Below are 27,985 nucleotides of genomic sequence, written 5' to 3'. Positions count from 1 at the left end.
AGGGATGGATCCAGTATATGTGTTTGGGGAAAGGGGGCATGGACACTCCCTTTACTCCAGAGCCCAAGTCAACCAGATGGGTAGACCTGGGCTCCAGCTGGGACTTGGGAGCCCAGATCTAACTGCTGGGTAAACCTGGGGTCCCAGTTGAGTTTATGTCCTCTGTGGCTGTTTGCTGGGTGGGTAGACCTGGGCTCTGGGTTGAGCTGATCGCCTCTGTGGCCATTTGCTGAGCAGGTAGACCTAGGCTCCTACCCAGCCTTGGAGGCCAGATCTACCTACTGGGCAGATTCCAACTCAGCTCTGTCAGCCACCAGTGCCCTGCCTGGTGGGCATTCCCCTGGCTCCTGCCTTTGCTTCCCACTAGTGCAACTGTTTGGGGGGGGGGAAGCACCCATGGCCCCCCTTGGATCCCCCTGCCTCTAATGAACCCAACCAGACTCACCTGAATCCTTGCCACCCAAGGAGCCCCAGCTCCACTAATGCCCATGCAAGAACCCACACGAGACCACAGCGGCATGACCATGTGTGTGGCACACACATATATGCTTGGGCCACATATATGGTCATGAACCAAACTTGTGGGGGAGCAGGAAGGAAAAGGAGGGGCAGGGGCTCCCCCCAGCCCAGCCCTCCCTCCAAGAGAGCATCTTGGAGCCCCAGTCCCATCCTCCCCGCAGCCAGCCAGCGTGGTCGCCCCTTCCCCACCACAGCCCCAGCCAGGGGGGTCCTCTCTCCACCGGGGGTCCGCAGCTGCGCACCGAGCAGCGGTTCCTCCGGGCCCTCTCCAGCCCGGGCGCCGCTCCCAGCTCGCGTGGGCGGACCTGCGACGGAAGGAGAAGCGGAGGAAGGGGAGGAGGCAGGCGGGCAGCCCCGCTGGGACGGCCCCCTCGCAGGACGCAGCGCTCTTGGAGAGTCCCGTGAGCACGGCTGGGTGGCGATCGGGCAGGCGGAGCAGCGCAGCGATGGCGCTGCTCAGAGGTAGGCGCGGCGGGGCCCCTCCAGCAGCCCCCCCGTGCCAGGCAGCCGGAGTGCCAGCCTGCCTGCCCTGGCAGCGTGGAGGGGTGCCCTCCTGCGCCCTCCCCCAGCCAGAAGAGCCAGGCAGTGCAGTCCGGGGAGGAGGCAGGGCCCCTGGGGGAGTGTCAGCAGGGGGCACCGAGTTTCTTGGGGGCCCCTTCCCAAAGGGGGGAGGGGAGGGACAGAACAGGGTGGGGGGAGGGTGGCACCAGCCCCAGTGCCCTTTGGAGCCCAGATCTACTGGGCTTCCCACTGCAGAGCCCAGCTCTGCCTGCTCCTGCGCTGGCTTGGCAGCCAGATCCCTTAACCCAGCCACTTTCAACCACCGTGCCATGTGGCACACTGGTGTGCCGCAAAGGGTCCCTAGGTGTGCTGCATGGATTTGAAGGAGGGTCATTTCTTAGTTGTGCCGTTGGAGGTTTACCAACAGAAAGACGACAAGCAGCAGGAGAAAGTCTAGGACAGTGGTTCTCAAACTCTTAGCACCAGGACCCACTTTTTAGAATAAGAATCTGTCAGGACCCTCCAGAAGATATGTCATGATTGGACATGACACCATCAAGCAGAAAAATTTTTAACAATCCTAGGCTGCGATCCTATGCACACTTACCCAGGAGTAAGTCCCATTGTCATTATTAGAAAGCATATACAAAGTACAGATCTGTAACATTTCCCCCAATGCCAAATGCCCCAACATTTCCCCCAATTCCCCCATACTAGGGTAGGATCAGGACTAATATATTAAAATAAAATATTGAAATGAATGGGGACCCACATGAAATTGGCTCACAACCCACCTGAAATTGGCTCGCAACCCACCTAGTAGGTCCCAACCCACACTTTGAGAAACAGTGGTCTAGGAGAAAGTAGCAGGAGAAAGTCTATTGGGTTTCCCACTGCAGAGCCCAGCTCTACCTGCCCGTCTGCTATGTTGGTAGCTAGATCAGTGGTTCTCCAACTTTTTATCCCAGGACCCACTTTTTAGAATGACAATCTGTCAGGACCCACCAGAAGTGATGTCATTAACCTGGAAGTGGCATCATAACTGGAAGTTACATCAGCACGCAGGAAACAATTTTTAACAATCTTAGGCTGTAACCCTGTCCACATTTACCTGGGAGTAAGCACCATTAAAAGCATATACAAGGTAGCCTGTCAGAAGTACAGATCTCCCCAAATGCAGTCACATACCGTGTTGGCATCAATATACTAAAAAATAGAACACGGGTTAAAATGAAGGGGGCCCCACCTGAAATTGGCTCACAACCCACCTAGTGGGTCCCAACACACAATTTGAGAAATAGTGAGCTAGATAATGCATCAAATCAAACACCTCTCCCAAGTCTTTTAAATATAGAAAAATCACTGCAGAAAATTAGCATCATCGTATTTAGGCTCGGACTAGAATGGAAAGTGTCCTGTTTGCACCAAAGCTGACTTCTGCAGCAGCTGTAGCTCTGCAGCTGCATCTCTGAGCTGCTATATACTCCTTCATGGCAAAGGGATCGACATGTCAAGGAGCTACTGCAGCAGGCCAGTTTCCTCCCAGATGTGACATGTGGACTCCCTGGCCCGTGTAGCTTGCAGCAGTAGCTGCTGCCTCCTGCCTGCAGTAGTGCCCCCAGCATCCCACACAGGCAGCGAAATCCACATACGAATGAAAAATGTAAGATTCCAGGAAATTTCTGGGCCCAGCTACAAATTACCTCCTTGACCTCCTACCTCTCATAGGCCCTGCTGGGAGGTGTGGGTTCTTCTCATTGCACTGTTGGGAAATGGTGGCAGAGAGGAAGTTGCTGTCCCAAGGAAGCAGCTGGTTGGGACTGCTGGACCTGTTTCTTCATGGTAGTAGCTTTGCATGGGGGGGGGGGAACCCTTGCTGGTTAATATTTTTGATCTTCTTTTTAAGGCAGCCAAGGGGGAGACATAACTGAGATGTACAAAATAAAGATAGAGATGTTCTTTTCCATCTCATGCAACACCAGAACCAGAGGACATCCACTCAAATGGAGTGTTAGGACAGACAAAAGAAAATATTTCTTTACCCAGCGTGTTGGTTGTGTGGTCATCAAGAGAAGTTAGGGGGATGGCGGCCAGAAATAGGGCCTTCTCTGTGGTGGCACCTGTATTGTGAAAGTGTTAATTCAAAAATATATCGTGCATTTCAAATGCTCAAACGCTTGACAAACATTATTTCAGTAATCATTGCACCAGCCTTTACAATGGTGTAATGTCGTAGCCAAAATTTTGAACTGGGATGTTGGAGCCTGACTGGAGGGAATGCAGTGTTTAGAAGGAAAGCTTATTTCCTCCCCCCCACTCCCAGCTACCACCTCTGCCCTGCAAATGCCACCCCTGTTTTGTGAATTGGTGACGGATATGAGCAACCCACTGAATGCTGCTTTGTAGCTGAACACAGAGGTGACATTCAGGAAGTCCTTTCCTCTTAGCCCTGCATCTACAATGCAATAATACTAGAGTACTTCTTTATGAAGTTGTTATGAAGGCAGTGTCTCTCAAACTGTGGGTCAGGACCCACTAGATGGGTCGCAAGCCAATTTCAGGTGGGTCCCCATTCATTTCAATATTTTAATATTAGACTTGATGCTACCATGGTATGTGACTGCATTTGGGGAAATGTTACAGACCTGTACTTTTAACAAGCTACTATGTATATTTTTTTAACGATGATAGTCAATGGGACATACTCCTGGGTAAGTATGGGTAGGATTGCAGCCTAGAATTGTTAAAAATTTTCCTGCTTGATGATGTCACTTCCGGTCATGACATCACTTCCGGTGGGTCCTGACAAATTCTCATTCTAAAAAGTGGGTCCCGGTGCTAAATGTGTGAGAACCACTTTTATAAGGGATACTGTAATAATCTATAAGTTCTGTGAGTTCTTAAAATACTACGTAAGCGCTGCTATTATTATTTCGTTTTCTTATTATCCTGATCACTTATTCATTGTTGTACTAATTGTGTTTACATTTTGGTTTTGTGAGCAGTTTTGACCACAAACTGTGGGAAGGCAGGTTACATGTATTTTTAATAAATTATTAAAATATAATTATTAACAATGTTAAGTTTTATGTCCCAGTATTTTTAAACGATATAAGAGATCTAATAAGCCATCTCCAATTATTATCAGTCATACTACTCTTAGCCATTTTTAAAAATTATTTTGCATCTGTATGTAAAAATCCAACACAATTTTCACAGTACTCCTTTATTGCTGCATTAGTGTGTTTGTAGCATTATTGTGATAGCCATTTAAGGGCCCAATCCTATCCAGTTTTCCAGCTCCAGTGTAGTCACAATGCAGGCCCATGGTAAGAAAACACATGTTCTCATACCTTGAGAAGGTCCCAGTGATTGCCCCTCCACCACAGGATGCAGCACATACCCCACTGGCACAACTGCACCGGCACTGGAAAATTGGATAGGATTGGGCCCTAAGATTCCTGTCTTTTTTTTTTTTTTTTTGCTTCTTACCTCTGCAAAGGTGCACAATTGTCCCCTTTCAACAGTTAAATGCCATATCTGATTCTCATTATCCATCCTGCTTCCAAAGGCCAATTGACAGACTTTTGCTCAATATTTGCTCATAGTAGGTCCATCCAAAGTCCAAAGGGCATACAGATTAGCTTGTTGAAGAGGTGCAAGGGAAAGTTTTTAATCATCATACTAGGAGCCAAGAATAAATTCTTGCTTCATGGCATTCTGCCTGGTGACTTGATTCCCCCCAAATGCTTCCATGTAGCTTGACAGTTACTTATTTTTAGTTTATTTCTACCCTCTTTTCTGTGTCCTATAGGCATTAGTGTCATCCCCGGGGAACTGTAGTTCTCTGAAGGACCTTTAACAGAATTCTCAGCCCTTTAACCAAACCACAGTTCCTGGAATTCTTTGGGAAAAGCCATGGCAATTAAACTGGCATCAGCTGATAAGCCTCATGTAGACCTGTCCTCAGTCTTATCCTGAGCTTCTGCAGCACAGATTTTCTTAGATCGTTGCCTGCTGTTATTTGTCACAAGGATTACAGTATCATGATGGGGTACATTTTGCTGCACCAGTAAAATTGTGAGGGTCTTTCCTATCTTCAACCTGAAGGTTGCAGGCACCTAGTGAACCAAGTCTTCGGAACACACATGGCTTTGCCACATGAGAGCAAAGTTCTAGCCTTCTGAGCATCCTCTTTGCAATAGTGGCCATCTAGGGGCCTCTGGGACATGGCAGGCAGGGACATGATAGTGACACCCTGTTGCCTCTCCTTAGCATCTCCTAACTGGAGACAGACTACATAGACCCCTTCTCCAGTCATTACATCATTGCCAAACTTCTGGGTTGCCTAGCTCTGCATTGCATTGCATGACTGCTCACCTTACAAGAGCCAAATGCAGGCATCCCCCCCCTATCAGTGAGCCCTATGTAAATAGCACCCCCATAAGCCATTACTATACCTTTGTTTTTCTTTAGTAGCACTTGAAGCACAGGTATTTCTTGGTTAACAGTTCTTGCAGGACACTTCCCATTTTCCTGCTTCCTACTGGACTATAAAATTGGGGGGGGGGGGGGATGAATGCTGTGGACTGTACTAAAACAAAGCTAAAAATTCTGAAAACTAAAAATGGCTAAAAACTAAAACCACACTCAAAGCTGAAAACAAAGGGTTAAAACAGAAACCTAAAAACTCAACTAAAGGCAAGAACTAAAAAAAACTGAAGCCTTACATTTCACCCACAACTTTGGTGGGCTTCCCCAGTACCTAAGACTCAGGGCTCACCTATTTTTATATAGATTGTAACTGATTGCCTGCTGAGTTAGGAACATGATTGTCAGCTGTTGGTTCCAGCTAGTTCCCTACTCGCTGAGTAGCATTCTCCCAGCTCATCTAACTAGTTATTCTTGTTTTAAATTCTCCTGCCTCTTGAGTGGGTGAAGCATGTAGGGAAGTTCATCAATAACAGTGTTTGTCTAAGTCAGTGATAAGAACATATAAGAACATAAGAACAGCCCCACTGGATCAGGCCATAGGCCCATCTAGTCCAGCTTCCTGTATCTCACAGCGGCCCACCAAATGCCCCAGGGAGCACACCAGATACAAGAGACCTCATCCTGGTGCCCTCCCTTGCATCTGGCATTCTGACTTAACCCATTTCTAAAATCAGGAGGTTGCGCATACACATCATGGCTTGTACCCCATAATGGATTTTTCCTCCAGAAACTCGTCCAATCCCCTTTTAAAGGCGTCTAGGCTAGACGCCAGCACCACATCCTGTGGCAAGGAGTTGCACAGACCGACCACACGCTGAGTAAAGAAATATTTACTTTTGTCTGTCCTAACCCGCCCAACACTCAATTTTAGTGGATGTCCCCTGGTTCTGGTATTATGTGAGAGTGTAAAGAGCATCTCCCTATCCACTCTGTCCATTCCCTGCATAATTTTGTATGTCTCAATCATGTCCCCCCTCAAGCGTCTCTTCTCTAGGCTGAAGAGGCCCAAACGCCGTAGCCTTTCCTCATAAGGAAGGTGCCCCAGCCCCGTAATCATCTTAGTGGCTCTCTTTTGCACCTTTTCCATTTCCACTATGTCTTTTTTGAGATGCAGCGACCAGAACTGGACACAATACTCCAGGTGTGGCCTTACCATCGATTTGTACAACGGCATTATAATACTAGCCGTTTTGTTCTCAATACCCTTCCTAATGATTCCAAGCATAGAATTGGCCTTCTTCACTGCCGCCGCACATTGGTCGACACTTTCATCGACCTGTCCACCACCACCCCAAGATCTCTCTCCTGATCTGTCACAGACAGCTCAGAACCCATCAGCCTATATCTAAAGTTTTGATTTTTTGCCCCAATGTGCATGACTTTACACTTACTGACATTGAAGCGCATCTGCCATTTTGCTGCCCATTCTGCCAGTCTGGAGAGATCCTTCTGGAGCTCCTCACAATCACTTCTGGTCTTTACCACTCGGAAAAGTTTGGTGTCGTCTGCAAACTTAGCCACTTCACTGCTCAACCCTGTCTCCAGGTCATTTATGAAGAGGTTGAAAAGCACCGGTCCCAGGACAGATCCTTGGGGCACACCGCTTTTCACCTCTCTCCATTGTGAAAATTGCCCAGTGATGTTCAACCTTTTCTCTCTCACGGCACACTGACAAGGTACTAAAATTATCAAGGCACACCAGCGGTTTTGTGACAACAGACAAGGTACACCATGGTGTTGGTGGGGGGCTCACATCTCCCAATGGCCCTACTAATAAATGACCCTCCACCAAACTCCCGCGGCACACCTGCAGACCATTCATGGCACACCAGTGTGCCACGGCACAGTGGTTGAAAATGGCTGGTCTATGTTACCTGCTCTTGATTCTGATACATCTAGTTGCATCTCTGAGAGGCTGAACGTAATCATCATCATCATCATCATCATCATCATCATCATCATAATTAATAAACTTTATTTATATCCCGCCCTTCTCCCTAAAAGGGACCCAGGGCGGCTTACAACATGTTAAAACAGATTAAAAACATAATTTAACCAACAGATAAAAAACAGATTAAAACACATTAACATAAACCATAAAAACAGTAGTCAGATAAAAAGAACATAAAGCAGCAGATCATAGAGGAATCAGGCCTGTAAAAAATACTAAAAGATGTTAAAAAGGCCATGAACTCAGAAGGCTTGTTTAAACAGAAGGGTCTTCAGGCCTTGCCGAAAAGTCTCAAGAGAGGGAGCCATTCTCAAGTCAAGGGGAAGGGAATTCCATAGCGTTGGTGCCACTACTGAGAAGGCCCTATTTCTTGCCGCCGCTCCACGTACCTCCTTAGGCTGCAGCACTTGTAAAAAGGCCTTCTCTGATGACCTAAGAGGACGAGCCGGATTGTACGGAAGTAGGCGATCTCTAAAATACCCTGGCCCAGAGCAGTATAGGGCTTTAAAGGTCAAAACCAGCACCTTGAATTGGGCCCAGAAACGAATGGGCAGCCAATGTAGCCCCTGGAGAAGCGGGCTGACAGAGTCAAACCGCCTAGCTCCAGTGACCACACGGTCTGCCGCATTCTGCACTAATTGCAGTTTCCGGACCGTCTTCAGGGGCAGCCCCACATAAAGCACGTTACAATAATCTAACCTCGATGTCACCGTAGCATGGATCACCGGATTACTCTCAGGAAAGTGTGGTTAGGATTGCAGCCATAGTATGATTACTTCTACTGTGTTTTGCATTACTACCATGGGTAATCTTCTGTTTCTTCTTTTATATAGCTTGTTTTGAAATTGGCGACACACAATACTGTATCTATCCTCCTTTCTGACAACCTTGTAAAAGCACAGTATATTAGTGCAATGTACTAGTAAAAATGTATTGATAATGTACAAATAGGGAACTGATTTGCCAAAGATCATCCAATGGGCTAATAGGGAGTGGTCCTCAGATTTACCAGGCCAAGTACAATTGTCCACTAAATTGCATTGGTTCTTAGCCTTCTTCCTATTTGTTCTCACAATTCCAAGACACAAATTGTGTTCCCATTCTGTGCATTAAGGAAAGAGGTTAAGGCAATTTAGGGCAACCCTGTAGATCTCTGGCAAAGCTAGGATTTCAGTCCAGATAAAAAGAATATAAGAGTTGCCTGGCTGGATCAGATGAAAGGCATCTGTCTTCCAACATTGGTTAGCCAGATGCCCCAGGAATGCTCACTAACAGGACTTGGTGCAAAAGACAAACAGGAATGGATCTCAACAGTTGGTTTACTGACTCTGAACATGGGAAGTGGCTACCATGGTTAACAACCAAGGATAGACCTATGCCTCCATGAATGTGTTTAAAGCCATCTGATCAGCTGGTGGCCAACACCATTTCTTGTCGCGGTGAATTTCATTAGTTTAAGTATTACATGAATTGAGGAGGAGGGTATACATTTAGTAGTAGTTGGCAACCTTCAGTCTCGAAAGACTATGGTATCGCGCTCTGAAAGGTGGTTCTGGAACAGCGTCTAGTGTGGCTGAAAAGGCCGATTCGGGAGTGACAATCCCTTCCACACTGGGAGCAAGTGCAGTCTGTCCCTGGCCTGTCTCCCTGGCTATGGGCCTTCCTTCTTTGCCACTTAGCCTCAGACTATTGGCCAAGTGTCTCTTCAAACTGGCCATGTTGCACAGCCTGCCTCCAAGCGGGCCGCTCAGAGGCCAGGGTTTCCCACTTGTTGAGGTCCACTCCTAAGGCCTTCAGATCCCTCTTGCAGATGTCCTTGTATCGCAGCTGTGGTCTACCTGTAGGGCGCTTTCCTTGCACGAGTTCTCCATAGAGGAGATCCTTTGGGATCCGGCCATCATCCATTCTCACGACATGACCGAGCCAACGCAGGCGTCTCTGTTTCAGCAGTGCATACATGCTAGGGATTCCAGCACGTTCCAGGACTGTGTTGTTTGGAACTTTGTCCTGCCAGGTGATGCCGAGAATACGTCGGAGGCAGCGCATGTGGAAAGCATTCAGTTTCCTCTCCTGTTGTGAGTGAAGAGTCCATGACTCGCTGCAGTACAGAAGTGTACTCAGGACGCAAGCTCTGTAGACCTGGATCTTGGTATGTTCCGTCAGCTTCTTGTTGGACCAGACTCTCTTTGTGAGTCTGGAAAACGTGGTAGCTGCTTTACCGATGCGTTTGTTTAGCTCGGTATCGAGAGAAAGAGTGTCGGAGATCGTTGAGCCAAGGTACACAAAGTCATGGACAATCTCCAGTTCATGCGCAGAGATTGTAATGCAGGGAGGTGAGTCCACATCCTGAACCATGACCTGTGTTTTCTTCAGGCTGATTGTCAGTCCAAAATCTTGGCAGGCCTTGCTAAAACGATCCATGAGCTGCTGGAGATCTTTGGCAGAGTGGGTAGTGATAGCTGCATCGTCGGCAAAGAGGAAGTCACGCAGACATTTCAGCTGGACTTTGGACTTTGCTCTCAGTCTGGAGAGGTTGAAGAGCTTTCCATCTGATCTGGTCCGAAGATAGATGCCTTCTGTTGTAGTTCCAAAGGCCTGCTTCAGCAGGACAGCGAAGAAGATCCCAAACAAGGTTGGTGCAAGAACACAGCCCTGCTTCACGCCACTTCGGATGTCAAAGGGGTCTGATGTGGAGCCATCAAAGACAACAGTGCCCTTCATGTCCTTGTGGAAGGATCTGATGATGCTGAGGAGCCTGGGTGGACATCCAATCTTGGGGAGAATCTTGAAGAGGCCATCCCTGCTGACCAGGTCGAAAGCCTTCGTGAGATCTATGAAGGCTATAAAGAGTGGCTGTCTCTTTATAGGGTATACATTTAGTAGCAGAATATATGCATTTCATATAGGAAGTTCTAGTTTCAACCTCTGGTATCTCCTATTAGAAACAACCCCTGTTAGAAGGGGTGGGGGACCCACCTGAGACCTTGGAGAGCTGGTTCAGTTGGAATAGACTTTACTAGGCCACATGGAGCAATTGACTGACTTGGTATAAGGCAGCTTTGTATGTTGGGTCCTTCCTTTTTGTGTTGCCTGCCAGTCACTTTCTTTGAATGACCTTGAATTATAGTGTTTTGAAGTCACCTAGAATATTTTTACCCAACCACAGTTGTTATACGTCCATCAGCGTTCAGTAGTTGCAATGCATTGCATCTGTTTCACCATCAAGTTTCATTCTTACCATGGTTAACTAAAATTCTACTTAATTTTTTTTATGCTTAAGATCTGGGGTTTTTGCCTGCTTTTTCTTCTAGGTGTGTTCATTGTGTCTGCAAAGAGAACCCCATTTGGGGCTTATGGAGGCCTGCTTAAGGACTTCAGCGCCACGGACCTCACGGAGATCGCGGCACGCTCAGCCTTGTCTGCTGGCAAGGTGTCCCCCGAAATCATTGACAGCGTGATTGTGGGCAATGTCATGCAGGTTGGTAGCAAACAGGATGTCATCACAGCCAATTGGTTTGTTACATACGAATCTGTGGTCTTTTGGCCTTGCCCTTTACTCTGTTGTTACACTCCAGGAGAGCCAGCAATAAACTGGAACATTTCCTGCTTTGTGTCAGCTGCAGCATAGTCTCTCACAGAACATTTTTGGCCGACTTAATTGCAGACAGGAGTGGGCTACATATATTCTTAATCTCTACAAAAAAGTGTTTTGGTTTCTTTACAGCTCCAGGGCTGCAATCCTATAAATGCTTAACTGTCCCATTGAATTCAGTTGGACTTACTTCTAAGTAGACAAGCATAGGCTTGTGCATTATTTTCATAAGCAGATACAGGTATAATCTTGCAAACAGAGAAGATTTAAATCAAGTTATTGTAGCTTCTTCATGAACCAAAAATGGAAGATCTTTGCTTACCAAATGAAAAAGTAATGAACCATATTGTCCCCCACAACTAAGTAGCATTAACAGTCCAAGACAGTGGTCTGTCTTCCCCACAATTAACATAACTACCTTTTCTGATACTATTGGTAACAGTATTTTGATCATAGCTTACCATGCCCTCGTAGGAAGTGTCCATGGACAATGCCTACTGAAAGTTATGGAGACTTTGCAGCCCTGTTCTGGTCTCAGTTCCACCCTTCCTGCCATGCAATTGGATGGGGGACGCAGTCCCCACTCCTGAATTGCTAGTGATGGATGGGCAGGCAGCATGGGTTTCATTTCTGCCCTTCTTCCAAACAGTAATTCAGATGCATCCTAAATGGGAAGGCTAATTCATTTCTCGGCTTTTTCTTGTTTATGACTTCCAAATGCTGGATGGATACATTTTGTGAGGGTTCTATAGCACAGTTGCTCAGACACTGAGCTATGAGTTTCTTCCCTACTCTGAATCTTGCCTCTCCCATGAATTCATTAATGGGCCTTAGGTGAGTCTTGGCATCAGTCTTCCCTATCTGTAATATGGGGATAACAATATTTGTCTTACAGGGGTCTTGTAAGGATGATGGCAACAAACTGGTATGCAATAAGTGCTGTACAAATACAAAATGTTCCCATCAGTAATAGTCTTGCAGTGCACTATGAAACAACTTTGGTTCCTACTCTTGCTGCTTGCATTGAAAAGCTGCTTCTCCACCAGCTGTGTGTAAAATCAGGTGTCTGTTGATCTAAAACCGAAAGGCACATCTTTCATTCTTAAGCAAGCATGCATGCTCGGGACCACAAACCACAATAAACACTTTGGCTGATGAAAGAGCCCTAACAATACTAACCTGGAGTCTGAGATAAGCCAGGAGGGGCTGGCTTCAGTTGGTGTCCAGCTTTTATTTCTTATTTTTTTTAGAAGCCATGTGGTCCATGTGTTTTAGAATCCTTATAGTCCGTATGGTTTCTTATTTTTTAGAATCTGTATGCGTCCATATGGTAGCATAATTTTGCAAAGACAGAATGTGTCTCTGCGTATGCCTGCTTGCTTAAGAATGTAGCATGTGCCTTGCGGGACTGGACCAAACGCCGTCTGTTTCAGCATTGCACAAATGCTAGCGGCCACTTGATCATCCAGAAATGAACTGGTGTCACAAGCAGAAAGTAGCCACAAATTAACTTTCTGTCCACCGCTGATGCAAACGGAACAGCGCTGCTTTAAGCTTGCAGTCAATCACCTTTTAAAAAAAAATTCTTCAAAGGTATATGCAGGCTGGTCCTGTGCCCTTTTCCTTAGAAGTAAGTATGCAGCCTAAGTAAGGTTGTGGCCTAACTCTGTTGCTTGCATTTCACCTGCTTTGTGCTGAGCGGGAGTCATTGGCTGATTTGTCTGTTCTTTTTTGCAGAGCTCTGCAGATGCTCCTTACATTGCAAGACATGTTGGTTTACGAGTTGGAGTGCCTGTCCCAGTTCCCGCACTAACAGTCAACAGGTTGTGCGGCTCAGGTTTCCAGTCCATCGTCAATGGATGTCAGGTACTGGATTTGTGCTCTTAGTACCTTATTTCACCAGATTACTCTTATGCTCTATTGGTCCAATCTTCCAGGCTCGTTCTTACAGTTTGGGCAGCAGGCACTCACAATCGCTCTCAGTGCTACCCTTGTTTAAGGACTGAGAAATTTAAAAATGCCGCACTAGATCCTCTGTTTTAATTGCAAGATTAAAAATCAGGGACTTACTTCAGGGAAGCAAAGATTTACTATGGCTTGTTTATTTCTTTAGGTGTTCAGACCTGTAGTTTAGAGTGCCAGTAAAAAAAACAACAACCGAAAAAGCAGAGCACAGTGAAACTTCAATCCATTTGATTGCAGTTTCCCACCATTTCCAAACTAAAGGAAAGCCCAAAGGCCGCACAGAGAGAGAAGTCTTATAGTATTTTGGAAACATGCTGAAGCTTGGACTGTGTTCAGTAGGAGGGTGTTTCCTAATTGTTTGGGGGGGGGGAGAAGTGACATTCCTCAAGAAAACTTCTCTTTGTGCCTTTCCTGCCTGAACCTGACACACAGATGGTGTCACTCAGAGTTCCCTTGATTGATCTTGCAGTTTAGCAAATGCCAAAAGGTGATCTAAACTGTTTTTAACGCTTTGCATGTTGATATCTACCCCTTGGATTATGCCTGGAAAAGAACAGGGAGTCTGTGCGGATGCTGGCATGTTGGCTCAATGAGCTCAGAGCAGCCAATCCTCTTTGGAAATGAAATTGCCCAACGAGAACACTTGCTGCTCCATTCTCTCAAGTTTAGCTGCAAGTTCAGATATAAGGAAACATGTGCCTTATGTGGTGTTCGTACTCTTCACTGGATCATGGGAACAGGAGGTGAACTGGAGCACTTGCAATATGCAGACACCTTCACCCACTGACACTGGTACACTCACTTTTGGAACAGTAGAATGGGATCATCCAGAATAGCCAGATTCTCCTCCCACTTCTGCAGTAGATTCTTTCTGAAGCAGCCACCTCACTTCTGTCAAACATTTTCTACCCTGAAACATGGGAGTAATGAATGTCTAATGTCCTTTTCCAATTTTAAACAGGAAATCTGCCTTAAAGAATCAGAAGTGGTGTTGTGTGGTGGAGCGGAAAGCATGAGCCAGGCCCCGTATGCTGTTCGAAATGTCCGCTTTGGAACAAAATTTGGAGTGGATCTCAAGGTCTGAGTGTTGGTTCCTTTGCCTTTGCCCTTCTCGGCTTCATTGTAATTATATTCGGTTCTGCTCAGCAGTTGTTTCCCAAAGACATTCCCTGCAGGGAAGTGCAAGTGCTTCTTTCCTGCTCTGGGTCTTGGGTGGGTGAGGAGGGAGAGTGCATGTCCTACCACTTACTATAAATTACTCCCCTTCAGTGGGTCAGCCATGTCGTTCTTGTAGCTTGTTTGAATTCCTGGTTTCTCTTCCCCAGTCAACTCTAAAGCATGCAACGATGGCACAGCCAACATGAAGCAGGATGAAGCTGCCCTCTTGGTCAGGGCTGTATTCATATAACCAGGAAGGCCAACCTCGTTGAACATTCTGCCCAGTACACACCCTATCAACACCACTGGTGGGGAATGCAGGAGTATTTTGCGTCCTGGTGCTACTTTTGGAACTGGCTTTTCTTTGCCTGCAGCATAATTCTTGATGCTGGGATCCATTAGTAATAATTCTTCTGCTAATATGCTGTTGTGTTGGCTTTTCTTTGGCAGCTTGAAGATACGTTGTGGGCAGGACTGACAGATCAGCATATTAAAACCCCAATGGGAATCACTGCTGAAAATCTTGCTGCAAAACATAACATCTCAAGAGAAGACTGTGACCGCTACGCAGCAAAAACTCAGCAGAGGTGGAAAGCTGGTCAGTGATTGCAAAACTTAAAGCCACTTAAAACAACACTGTCCATTTGACATAGAGGGTCACTTCACACAGACAGGAGAGATAAAGGCATAGGAGCCTGCCTCATCCCGCATCTGATCATTGGTCCATTTAGCTCAGTATTGTCTACAATTCTGGCTGCAGCTTTTCTGGTTTATGGCCCATCACCTGTGTCTGGACTGTGTAATGAAGAAAGCTAGATTTTGGGGGAGGAGAGCTAGATTAACCTTCTCTTCTTTCTCATGAAGGAGCATTTCTTCATGTACGTAAGCCCTTTCCTACAATCTGAAGTGGTAAAATCCAGACATTTTATGTGCTGTCATCCATATCTAGCAGGGGGGGTAAACATAAGACCTTGGGGCCAAATGCAGCCCCTGGAAACAATGTTTCTGGCCCCCGTTATAATTCCAACTTGATAATTGGCCTCCTCCATATCTTGAAAATATGAACAAGATTTTCACATTTTCTCTTCTGCCGTTTTCAGCTAATGAGTTTTTGTGTGAGAACAGTGTTTATTTCTGCCCATCATACGCTTAATGATGTCACTTTCTGCTTAATGATGTCACTTCCAGCCCTCAGCAGGCATCATGAATGCTAACTTCAGCCCTCTATATGAAACGGGTTTGACATCCCTGATAGACAGGTTGGACCTTGGTATCCACGGGGGATCTGTTCCCAGCCACCTCCATGGATACTGAACCCATGGATAATTATATCTGCGGGTTGCTGTCCAGTAACCTTGTTCCATTCATGTCTGGAGATGTTCTAAGGCCCATAGAGGCCACTTGCGGCCTCTACAATCCTCAGAAAGCCTCCTGGACACATTGGAAGGGCACTTCTGGTTTTTGCAAAAACTGGAATTGCCCTTCAAAAACTTCTAGGTGCTTCAGAAAGCCTCCCATACTCAACTGGAATGAGGTTCCGGTCACATCTGGGAGGTCCTTGATGGATCCTTCAGCTCCGAGTTCAGAACCTTCAGTGGGTCAAACTGTAAGTTTCAAATCTGTGGATAAAGGGGTGCCCTGTTTTTGTGATTTAGGGCGCAGTCCTAACCCACTTTCCAGCACTGACATAAGGACAATGCAACTCTGAGGTAAGGGCACAAATTACTTTGTCCCCTTACTTTGAGGAGACCTCTGTGAGTGCCACCCAACTGCAGGATGCAGCATACATTCCATTGTCACAGCTATGCCAGTGCTGGAAAGTCGGTTAGGATTAGGGCCTTAATGTCTTTATGTGACATATTATTGCTTGAAATGTCAAGTATTTTGCACTGAGTTAATCTGTGTAACTTTTCAGTGTGTCTGCCCAGTTATACACATTTGATAAGAATGGGATGAGTGAGACCTGTATGTTGCTGCCTGTCTGCATGGAACATAACTGCACTGGGTTGCATGTACCTGCAGTTTCCCCATGTTTGCTGCACAGTAAATGCTGTGTGGTGCTTGCAGCCACATAGTCAGCCATCTGCATCATATTTTGCAGACACATGATTTCTGAAACAGTATTTGCAGTCACTGTATTGTCCTTGGTCATCTTCTGTAGCTTTTAAGTGGTCTGTGATGTATGTGCATCACAGTTGGGAGTTGCTGGAAGGAGAGACAAAAAGACACCTTGAAATCTATGGGAACTGGCAGCAACTGTTACCCTGCACATGCCCGATCTCGTCTGATCTCGGAAGCTAAGCAGGGTCAGGCCTGGTTAGTACTTGGATGGGAGACCGCCTGGGAATACCGGGTGCTGTAGGCTTATACCATAGTCTTTCGAGACTGAAGGTTGCCAACCACCATAGGTGATCCACTGATACCTTTGGGTTTGTTTCCCCTGTGACCTTTCTGTGTTGTGGGCTGCCTTGTAGCTCATGAAGCTGGTCGCTTTAATGCTGAGATGGCACCTATCGAAGTGAAAGTCAAGAAAGGGAAGCAGAGCATGGAGCGAGATGAGCATCCCCGACCCGAAGCAACGTTGGACCAGTTGGGAAAGCTCCCAACAGTCTTCAAGAAAGATGGGACCGTCACTGCTGGGAATGCCTCGGTGAGCCACGTGGTTTTCAACGTTGATCTAAGTGCATGGAATGTAAAGGCCAAGACATTAACAGAGCCTTAACTAATCTCATGATCATTAATCTATGAGTTGTAGTTATTTGCTTTGCTTTGCATTTCAGTTCTGTTCTATAGCTGCCGATTACAGAGGTTCTTTTAAATGAAAATGTGCCGTATCAAACTGGGGACGTGGTACCAAGAGTCAATGTCAACTAGTCTCTTTTTCCTTCTAGATGTGGGTTAAACCCTGCCCAAAATAAGCCAGCTGGGGCAAAAAGGCCTTGCCTTGCTTTTGGAGCACAGTTGCACCCAGCAGGTTGCCAGGGAAAGGGAATTGTGGGACAACCACCAAGAAGGACCCTCTGCTTACAGTTCATTAATGCAGCTCTTCATAGTCTGCAAAAGCAGCAAAGGTTATTATGTGAAATCATATCTGCAGGCTCTTCTGTGTCTCTACAAGAATTATCTCCTTATTATTTGGCTCAACAACCAGTATCTTCATGGAAGTAAAGTACTTCCTAGAATCTGGCGTGGCTATGGAGATTGTAAACTTTGGCCTAAAAATGGAGCTGGGGATCATATCCAAGCTGGTCTGTGCATGCAGCAGATCTTATGATTCAAGCTTTTTCCTGCAGAGCTAGTGAGGGATTTTGAATGCACTCAGAAAATGAGTGTATCAGGAAGGTGTGTTCTAACTAATTTCTCCCCCCCTCCCATATGGTGCATTCACACATGTGACCTCCCCAACTGCAGTCCAAATGGTACAGTCCAGGAAAAAGAACATGCCCTGTAGTCTGCATGTGTTGGTTTGGGGTTGGTGCTTCTCCCACATTCTAGAATCTCCAAACTCTGTCCACCAACCATCCCAATCCTTGCCCAAACATTTTCATATTCCTTCTGGTTTAATATAAAGTGGTCTCATGGAAAGTAGCAAAACCTCAGTTGCAGAACTTCCTTCTATCTACAGTGCATGTCTTTGGATATTTCTGAACAGAACCTAAAGGCTCCTGTTCTCATGCCCTTTCATAGATGGATCCCCTTCAGGCTTTCATGGAAAGTACCTCAATAACCCTTAAATCTGCTCCTCAGGTTTCAGCTGAGGTGAAATTGGAAAAAGGTTCATGCACACACATCAGAGCTCATGTTCTGTACATAGTATACAGGTTTTGTTGCATGTGTGACATCCATGAGTTTTTAAGTATCAGTGGCACAGATGAGCTCTTACAATGATATAGTGGCATGAAATCTTTAAAGACTTGAGCTTCAGGATGGCCCTCTGTACATGCTTTTGTGATTCTTTTTTTGAAAGTTTTGATTCTTTGTCCCAATGTGCGTGACTTTACACTTACTTACATTGAAACACGTCTGCCATTTTGCTGCCCAATCTCCCAGTTTGGATAGACTGGGCAGCAAAATGGCAGATGTATTTCAGTGTAAGTAAGTGTAAAGTTATGTGCATTGGGACAAAGAATTAAAACTTAACATATAGGCTAATTTGTCTGTGACAGATCAGGAAAGAGATCTTGGGGTCCTTGTGGACAGCTTGATGAAAGTGTCGGCCCAATGTGCGGCAGCAGTGAAGAGGGCTAATTCCATGCTTGGGATCATTAGGAAAGGCACTGAGAATAAGACAGCTAATATTGTAATGCCATTGTACAAATGGATAGTAAGGCCACACCTGGAGTATTGTGTCCAGTTCCGGTCACTGCATCTCAAAAAGGATATAGTGGAGATGGAAGGGGTGCAAAAGAGAGCAACCAAAATGATTACTGTGCTGGGGCACCTTCCCTATGAGGAAAGGCTGCAGCGCTTGGGCCTCTTCAGCCTAGAAAAGAGACGCCTGAGGGGGGGACATGATTGAGACATACAAAATCATGCAGGGGATGGACAGAGTGGATAAGGAGACGCTCTTTTCCCTCTCAAATTACACCAGAATCAGGGGACATCCATGAAAGTTGAGTGTTGGGAGAGTTAGGACAGACAGAAGAAAATATTTCTTTACCTAGCATGTAATTAGTTTGTGGAACTCTTTGGCACAGGAAGTAGTGATGGCATCTTGCCTGGATGCCTTTAAAAGGGGATTGGACGAATTTCTGGAGGAGAAGTTCATTACGGGTTACATGTCACAGTAGGTATGTGCAAGCTCTTGGTTTTAGAGGCAGGCTGCCTCTGATTGCCAGATGCAGGGGAGGGCACCGGGATGCAGGTTGTGTCTTGCTGTCTTGTGTGCTCCCTGGGGCATTTGGTGGGCCGCTGTGAGATACAGGAAGCTGGACTAGATGGGCCTTTGGCCTGATCCAGTGGGGCTCTTCTTATATGCATTCTTCAAGGCATTCTTGAGGTCAGGGTGGTTACTTCAAAGCATATACTACCAACTTGAATTAGATGACTAGCAGCATTTCTCAGGCTACAGCACTGTGACGCATGGTTTGATTCAAACTCTGCACTCTCCCTCTGTTGCTAGGGTGTGTGTGATGGAGCTGGAGCAGTGATAATCGCTAGTGAAGAGGCAGTGAAGAAACACAGTCTCACTCCTCTGGCTAGAGTAGTGGCCTATCATGCCAGCGGGTGTGACCCCAACATCATGGGCATTGGTAAGTAACAGTGAGGGGTTTTCTGTTTGATCCATCAGTGCACTGACCAGCTTGTGTAGGATAGTCTCCAGAGGTCCTGAGTCACAAATATAAAGTCAATGTCATATATAAAGGAAAGTGGCCTTTCTGAGGCAGGGGGGATTGGCTATATGGCTGCCTTTTCATTTTTTTTTAAAGTGGGGAACACAGGAAAAAGAGATCACAGTTTTGAAAGACCGTTAAGTTTTAAGAGTAATAGAAATATAGAAGTTGGCTTCTTCAGAATGCCAGTAGTAAGGTGCCCCAGAATGCCAAATCAAGGAGTGCCTATGGGATGCAGGTATCTGTTATCCTGTGCTGTTCCTATATGGTGGGCTGCTGTGCGATACAGGAAGCTGGATTAGATGGGCCTTTGGCTTGATCCAGCAGGGCTATTACATTATAAAAGTTAATGAAATAGAGGGGCACATAATGGCACAGAGAAGGAATAGCTATGTTGGTGCTTTATTTAAAAGCTGGGAAAACACAAAAGAGGGAGAGCTCATCCTCTAAATTAGTATTAAACATTTAATTTATTTATTTTTTAAGTCAGAAAATAGCACAGAATTGAAGGGCGGGGGAGGGGAGTTGTCCTTTGTTACTGTTGATGCCCCACTATCCAGCAGGAGGCTGTTTGTGCTCAAGCCACCATCTTCCTTACTTACAGACTTACAACTATGGTGATTTTCAGTCTTTTGTTGTTTAAAAAAAAATGCTATTTGAAGGAGAGGAAAATCTCTCCTTCTCTGTCCCACCCAACAGAATTGTCAGCTTCAGGGGAGATGTCTGGATTCTGACAGTTGTAGCACAAGCACAGTCCTTCTTCCTTCTTCCAGAACACCTAATAGAATGATAGTTGTTGGCAACCTTCAGTCTCGAAAGACTATGGTATCGCGCTCTGAAAGGTGGTTCTGGAACAGCGTCTAGTGTGGCTGAAAAGGCCGATTCGGGAGTGACAATCCCTTCCACACTGGGAATAAGTGCAGTCTGTCCCTGGTCTGTCTCCCTGGCTATGGGCCTTCCTTCTTAGCCTCAGACTGTTGGCCAAGTGTCTCTTCAAACTGGGAAATGCCATGCTGCACAGCCTGCCTCCAAGCGGGCCGCTCAGAGGCCAGGGTTTCCCACTTGTTGAGGTCCACTCCTAAGGCCTTCAGATCCCTCTTGCAGATGTCCTTGTATCGCAGCTGTGGTCTACCTGTAGGGCGCTTTCCTTGCACGAGTTCTCCATAGAGGAGATCCTTTGGGATCCGGCCATCATCCGTTCTCACGACATGACCGAACCAACACAGGCGTCTCTGTTTCAGCAGTGCATACGTGCTAGGGATTCCAGCACGTTCCAGGACTGTGTTGTTTGGAAAACATGATTCTTGCATACAGTAAAAAGTCTATTAAATGTAAAGTAAGTAAATCCAAAAGCTCAGAGTTTGGACTTCTCTGTTTTTTCCTGGTGCAAATATTTTTCTTTTGGGTATGGAACATTTTCCACACTTCCCAGTTCTTATGTGTGTGGAACTAGAAATGTTTCTTTGAGGATTGCCTGATGGCTGAAGCAGAATTCATGGAGGACGAGATTAGATTAGCTTCAGCCTTTTGCTTTATACAAAGAAAGTACTAAAAGATCTTCCATTAATAGTTTTGTGGGTTTTCTAAACATAGGTCCAGTACCAGCCATTACTGAAGCACTGAAAAAAGCCGGCCTTTCTCTGAAAGACATGGACTTGGTTGAGGTAAGGAGCACTGCATGGAAAGCAAAAGACACTAGACTACAATAGCATTTGGTGCCTTTCTGCAAGAGCCGGCGGAGGAAGAGGGACAGACAGTTCATTACTACAGATAGATTCCCTAGAAACAGAGCCGCAAGACCTAGAAGAGTTTTTCAGCAATTTTAAACTGCTGCTCTCTTGCAGCACTTCGTGCAGACTTTTCAGCACGACGCTAATGTGCCGTGACACACTGGTTGAAAATCACAATCTATGTGCAGGGCCAGTGTCAACAAGTTGGGTGCAGCTTGACAACCCACATCTGCCCACCCTGGATACAATTGACTTCTTTGTGACTTGTGCCACCACCACCTTTGCTGCTGGGAATGCCCCATCTGCAAACAAGAAATGCCAAAGTCACTAGTAGTTCCTCTTTAAACAGGAGTGTCTCTCAGAGGCCTCTATACTTTCAGTGGCTGATGGGTAGGGCAGGAGCAGTAGGAGCTGCCGTGGAAGTCTTGAAGAATGCGCAAAATACCTGAGGTGTTTTAACTTTCTTCTCTCATGTCATTCAAGGTCAATGAGGCTTTTGCTCCACAATATTTGGCAGTTGAGAAGGTTTTGGGTCTGGATCCAGAGAAAACAAATGTCGACGGAGGAGCCATTGCTCTTGGTCACCCGCTAGGGGCATCGGGTTCAAGGATCATTGCTCATCTAGTTCACGAACTAAGGTGTGTGAGTAACTGAAAGTCTTCATGGAAACCTGCGACATTTGGGGCAATTTCTCACAGTTAAAAAAAAAATACGTGCAATACTTTTACTAACATGTGCAGGTCTTGAACTTGGCTCATAGATCCAAACACAGCACTTGATCTCCTCATATGGTCATGGGCATCTAAATGTGTGAATAGCTCCCATTATAGAAAGCTTTGCTTTTGAGCTAATATGAGTCAATAAAATTCTTTCTACGGTATTAGATCTGTGATGGCTGGTTCACACATGCAAGTCTTCAACTTGCCATTGCGGTCATCAGGCCAGGGACATAGATGAGTGAAGCAGCTATTAGCCTTTCTTAAAGCTTCTCCTAGCAGTTTTTCAGGTGAAGCAACAGCTGGGCTCAGAGCCTGAGGAGTACCCAGTATCAAGAAGTAAGGGGTCCAGGATCTGGTCTTGAACGCAGCTATGTGGATCTGGGCTGGTCAGTGTCTGGGTGGGAGATCATCTAGAACTCTCAGAGAAGATTAAAAAATCAGTTAATGTAAATAAATACATTTTCAACTTGAAACAAATCCATAGGGTTTGTGGCATGGTCCAAATGATGGCTGGTTCTGTGCCATGCCCTGAGCCAAGTTCATTGGGCTGTTTATAGTGTAGTAAGCCATATCTTTGCCAACATTAAGACACTGAAATCCTGTGTGATTGGCAGTTCTTATGTACATGTTGTTCAGATTTGTGAGAGGTTTGGGAGCCAAAAGGCAGGGTAAGAACATAAGAACAGCCCCACTGGATCAGGCCATAGGCCCATCTAGTCCAGCTTCCTGTATCCCACAGCGGCCCACCAAATGCCCCAGGGAGCACACCAGTTAACAAGAGACTTGCATCCTGGTGCCCTCCCCTGCATCTGACGTTCTGACATAGCCCATTTCTAAAATCAGGAGGTTGTACATGCACATCATGGCTTGTAACCCGTAATGGATTTTTCCTCCAGAAACTTGTCCAATCCCCTTTTCAAGGCATCCAGGCCAGATGCCGTCACCACATAATAATAATAATAATAATAATAATAATAATAATAATAATAATAATAATAAACAACTTTATTTTTATCCCGCCCTTCTCCCCAAAGGGACCCAGGGCGGCAATGAGTTCCACAGACCAACCACACGCTGAGTAAAGAAGTAGGAAGGGTAGGAAGTTTAGTAACCATTCTCTACTCAAGCCCTTTAGAATAGATAATTCTGAGAGTGACTTTGTCTATAGCAATCTTCTTTTTTACTTGTTCTCTCTTGCTTTTGTAGACGCCGTGGCGGTAAATATGCCGTTGGTTCTGCTTGCATCGGAGGTGGCCAAGGTATAGCTGTCATCATTCAGAATGCAGCCTAAAAGACATCCAATGTCTTGTCATTGAACTCTCCACCAACTGTTACATGCTCACCAGAGAAACTGGAAGAAGAAAAACAGGCGCCACTTGTTTACGAATCCAGAAATTAACTAGTATTAATTACAGTTAATTGAAGTATCTCTCAAAGTGAAGAGTGAAAAATCAGATTTTTAAAAGAAAAGTAGATAATCTCTAATTCAATTAAGTGTGAATCCAGCCCTAATGCTTACTGAGGTACTGCCTCCTGCTGAATTTTAAGTGTAATTCCTCAGGATAAACTTCCTTAAAGAAACCCTAAGTCCCCAAGCAGCTACTAAACATGCTTTACAGCAGTTATGGGAAGATGTGGTAGCCATATCTTTTGTTGACACTGTTTTTCAAGCTGGTGGATCGTTTTGCCTAAACACTTCTGTTGTTGCAGGTTGGCATTACAGTGTTGCATTACCACATAGTGCACTTTTTTCTTTTAACTGGGTTTCACTAAAGTGCACACCCAGCAGTGTCTTGTATAAAGCATTAAGAGCAGGGAACAAAATGTGATATAACCAAAGTGCCTTTCTGTAGAAAAATAAAATGATACTGAATTAAACCAAAGGACTTATTTTATTCTTTTTTTTTTTTTTAAAGATTGCAGGTTAGGAAGAGTATTTCAAATGTAGAATAGGTTTCCTTCCATGTGAACCTCTTTACTTCCCTGGTTGCAAGTGGGTTCTGCATACACCATTCCTGATCTGATCCAGCCACTAATACCATATAGCATGACCATAGCATGAAGCAACTTTGCCAGAGGGGAAGCTCTGAGGACTAGATTTAGCTTCCCTCTCCAAGCTGATTGGTGCTTCACTGCCTGGGGTTTCATGTATGTACAGTTGGATCAGGGCCACCATGTTTTATGTATCTTGGCTTTCACATCACGATTTCTAAAACAAGACCTTTTTCTGTGCAAAGTGGTTTCCCTTTGATATTTGGCAGCCTTTAAAGTGTTGCTTTGTCTTCCAGCCACAAGGTGGCACACTTCCATCATATTGCAGCGGCTGTCATTCTATTAAGCTGCCTAGTGCTAACATTTGTGCTGGAAGCTGCCTATTTCTGTGGTCTCTGCTTCGAAAATTGGTAACTGAGAATTCTTTTCCCTCTCCATATGAACTTTCATTGCTTATTCTATTTTCTCTACTTTCAGAGGCTCTATTTGCACTCTGTTTTATTTTTAAAAATATATCTTAATTACTTGAAAGTTTGCATATGCTATAACCCAGTGTTTCCCAAACTGTGGTTCAGGACCCACTGGTGGGTCATGACCTGATTTTTGGTGAGGGTTTCATAGCAGCTGAGTAGAAAACACAGGTGATGGACGGATCAGATAACTAATTGCCTCAAGCCCTGAGGCTTTTCAAAAATCAGAATTTCCCTGCAAACTGCACCTGCAGTTTGCAATCATGTGTAAGTATAGGGAGAAAAACATTGGAGCATCTTTTTCAAATTACTATGTTTAAATAAAATTATTATTTAATATATTATTATTATGTTTAAATAATATTATTTCTTTCTAGATTTTTTTAAAGTCTTGTAAACAAAGTGGGTCTTGATAGTGTCATTTTAAAACAGGGGTGTCCAAAGTTTTTGGCAGGAGGGCCACATCATCTCTCTGACACTGTGTTGGGGGCTGAGGAAAAAAAGAATTAATTTAAATTTAAAATTTGAATAAATTTACATGAGTTTACATAAATGTATTAAAGATGAACTTATATGAATGAATGAAGGTCTTGCAATAGCTCAAGGCCTATAAAAGGCCTTGCACAATGCAAGGCTGGCCTTTCCTTTGCTGCCGTTACTGCATCACAGACCTGAAACAGCAAGCAGTGGAGGGAACCCTCATCCCACAGCTCATGCGAGAGGTCAAACAGTTGCCCTCACGCTGGGAGCAGTTGCATCGGGCCAGTGAGGGCTCCAGCAGGTCTCTGGAGGGCCAGAGGCTCATTGGAGACTGGGGGCTCTATGAGGGCCGCATTGAGAGGCCTCAAGGGCCGCATGTGGCCCCTGGGCTGGGGTTTGGGCACCCCTGTTTTAAAAAGTGGGCCCTGGTGCTAAAACGTTTGAGAACCACTGGTCTAACCAAATATATAAGCTTTCAAATAATGCAGAATGGAAACAGTTCCTAATTATCATTGATATAGGGATGGCTTTGGGGTTTTGGATGCATACAGAAATAGGTAGACCCTGTAGTTAGACTGGTGGCATGGTTGTCAACTTGTGAAGCAGGATAAGGAGGTTTGCCTTGTGTCCGTTCTCATTCCACTGTCCTACCCCCCTCCCCTTACCTAAACTGTCCCTCATACTGAAAAGTACCTGCCCTTTCCAGTGACAACCTCACTCCCAAGATGTAATGTTCAGAATGAGAGATCCTGAGTATGTACTCTCTCTTTAAAACTCATTGCTGGACCGTGGAGCTCTCCTAAAAGACCATGAAGGTTGGAAAGCAGCAGCACTCGGGTTAAGTGGCCTTTGGAAAGGAACGTAAATATGAAAGCAGGGCCTGCAATGTACACAGTCTAAATCCCAACACGCCATTAGGACAGAGAAAAGATACCTGCTTGCTCAGAAGATACCTGTATGTTCTGAGTAAGGAACATACTCTGAATTCTTCAAGAATGTGGAAAGTGCCTTGCTAGATAAGACCAACATCTTTGGGGGGAGAACGGGGAGAGGGGAAGAATTCCAGCAACCAGTTCAGGAATTATTGAGATGTAGTTCACTTTCAGACCAGCAGTAAAGGTAGTGGGTATGAAATTATAAATGTAGACTGCTTCCACTAAATGTATTTTTCTCTTCTGCTGTGATGGTGATTGCAACACCCTCTCATCAGAAGTTCTCATGCTGGTGATGTATCAGTGTCTCTAGAACATTTCCTTCTTTGCCCTGCTGAGGTCTCACTTCATTGCATCCTGGCAATGAGGGTACCGCTGGAAAGGGCAGGTGCTTTTCCACATGAAACACAGTTTGGGTAAAAGAAAAAGATGAGCACAGATGTGACAGAGAAATGAGAATTGGGACAAGAGGCAAGACCCCACCCTGCTTCATGTAAGACTGGTGGCATGGTTGCTATCAAGGCATCAAGCTATTTTTCCATATATCTGTAACCCAAATGTTACCTCTATACAGAGGAGGATTTGGAACTTTTTCCATTCTGCTTTATGATCTGCATCTTTCCAAACCTTGCACCACAACACAGCATGGCCTAAAAGATGACATCACCCTCTTTGTTTTGTAATTCCAACACCTGGAGAGGAAGACACTGGCAGAGCAGAACTATAGCCGAAAGATCAAAACTGAACTGGTACAGAATCCCATAGGAACCCCTTCTAAATTGGATTTAGCATCTGCTTTTATGAGGACTGGCAGTTTTGATACAATAACAGCATCCACAAGTTCAGGCTAAGTTCAGGGAGGGGAAGTTGCTGGACAAGACATAGTGAATTTTAATAACTTACAAGGCGTTTAGAATAGCCATGGGTCAAAGAGTTGGGATTCCTTAAAACATTTATGATCTTATAACTGCCAGGCCTTAAATGCAGAAATTGTGAAGGACAAGAAATTGTGTTCATTGAATAAAATGTATTGCAAGGTGTTCTTTTACCTATTTGCTACTCTTTAGTATTTAAAGTTTGGGCCATTTAGTGTGCCACTAAGAGATATATTATATTAAGCATCTGCCTAAGGTATTTGAGAAACTTAATATTATGTATGTAACAAGTAAATACCTTGGATAAGCATGACCTTTGATTGAAAATGACTTGGTAACTTTCTTCTGATAAACTGCCCTTTTCCCCATATCACAGGATCCAAACATGGGTGGCGGGGGGTTCAGTGTCAGCCTAGCATGGTTTTATCTTTTGACCTAATTTGTCTAGAACTTTTATTCAGCACTTTGCCAACGATGTCTCAATTTCTCTCTTAATAATTTGGCACTTCTGCAGGGTAAGCCTTCAGATAGCTCCAGTATAAGTAATTTTTTTCTTAAAGCCGTGTTCCAATTATAATATTTCCTCTACTTTGTATAATATTGTTCTGGCTTGGGAAAGGGTGAGTCAATTGTACAAGGCTTGAAAGAGGCAGTTGACCTAGAACGAACTATCCAAACAATGAGGATTTAAAGAGATTAGTGTTTTGTTTGTGTTTAAAGTCGCCACCAGGGTTCCAATGCTGGGGTTACACAAGGAGCCTTCGAAGTAAAGTGTTCTTGCACAGAGCTGGGATGCACATCCATGATAGCATTTAAGAATTCCAACCACCACCACCCCAAATAATTTTCCCTGTCAATCCCAGTCTCGCCACTCAGTAGAAGAGTGAGTGGCGATCAGAGAGCGAGATACCAGTTGCTAATGGTCAGATGTTGCACCTATTTTGCCTTCTGTTACTCTGCACATGCCCGATCTCGTCTGATCTCGGAAGCTAAGCAGGGTCAGGCCTGGTTAGTACTTGGATGGGAGACCGCCTGGGAATACCGGGTGCTGTAGGCTTATACCATGATCTCGGAAGCTAAGCAGGGTCAGGCCTGGTTAGTACTTGGATGGGAGACCACTTGGGAATACCGGGTGCTGTAGGCTTATACCATAGACTTTCGAGACTGAAGGTTGCCAACCATTATTTGCCTTCAGTCTTTCCTTCCTAATGCAGCGTGTTATTTTCTGCTTGGCTTGAGACCTTTTGCTTGAGGCAAACTCTCGCAACTCAAGG

General features: G+C 45.2%; 1 protein-coding gene and 2 pseudogenes across 1 annotated transcript; all 3 read left to right on the top strand.

Moving 5' to 3' along the window:
• The first annotated feature begins 863 nt into the window (after positions 1–863).
• ACAA2 (acetyl-CoA acyltransferase 2) lies at positions 864–23,845 on the top strand. The gene is made up of 10 exons (XM_066614617.1): positions 864–981; positions 10,777–10,943; positions 12,795–12,923; positions 13,984–14,100; positions 14,631–14,778; positions 16,655–16,830; positions 19,303–19,432; positions 21,107–21,177; positions 21,727–21,881; positions 23,169–23,845. The coding sequence occupies exons 1-10, from the start codon at positions 966–968 to the stop codon at positions 23,251–23,253; spliced, it is 1,194 nt and encodes a 397-aa protein (XP_066470714.1). The 5' UTR covers positions 864–965; the 3' UTR covers positions 23,254–23,845.
• Positions 16,426–16,545, top strand: LOC136643463 (5S ribosomal RNA; annotated as a pseudogene).
• A 3,809-nt stretch (positions 23,846–27,654) lies between the features above and the next one.
• On the top strand, positions 27,655–27,768 carry LOC136643093 (5S ribosomal RNA; annotated as a pseudogene).
• Positions 27,769–27,985: the final 217 nt, after the last annotated feature.

Source organism: Tiliqua scincoides, chromosome 2, assembly GCF_035046505.1.
Source record: "Tiliqua scincoides isolate rTilSci1 chromosome 2, rTilSci1.hap2, whole genome shotgun sequence".
Taxonomy (NCBI): Eukaryota; Metazoa; Chordata; class Lepidosauria; order Squamata; family Scincidae; genus Tiliqua; species Tiliqua scincoides.
Note: the sequence above shows the minus strand (reverse complement) of the source record. Positions and strands in the feature narration are given on the sequence as shown.

Excerpts from the sequence above, each read along its gene's own strand:
- ACAA2 (XM_066614617.1), top strand. Across the intron at positions 10,944-12,794 it reads TTGTGGGCAATGTCATGCAG|AGCTCTGCAGATGCTCCTTA; the intron begins GTTGGTAGCAAA and ends TCTTTTTTGCAG. Across the intron at positions 21,178-21,726 it reads AAGACATGGACTTGGTTGAG|GTCAATGAGGCTTTTGCTCC; the intron begins GTAAGGAGCACT and ends ATGTCATTCAAG.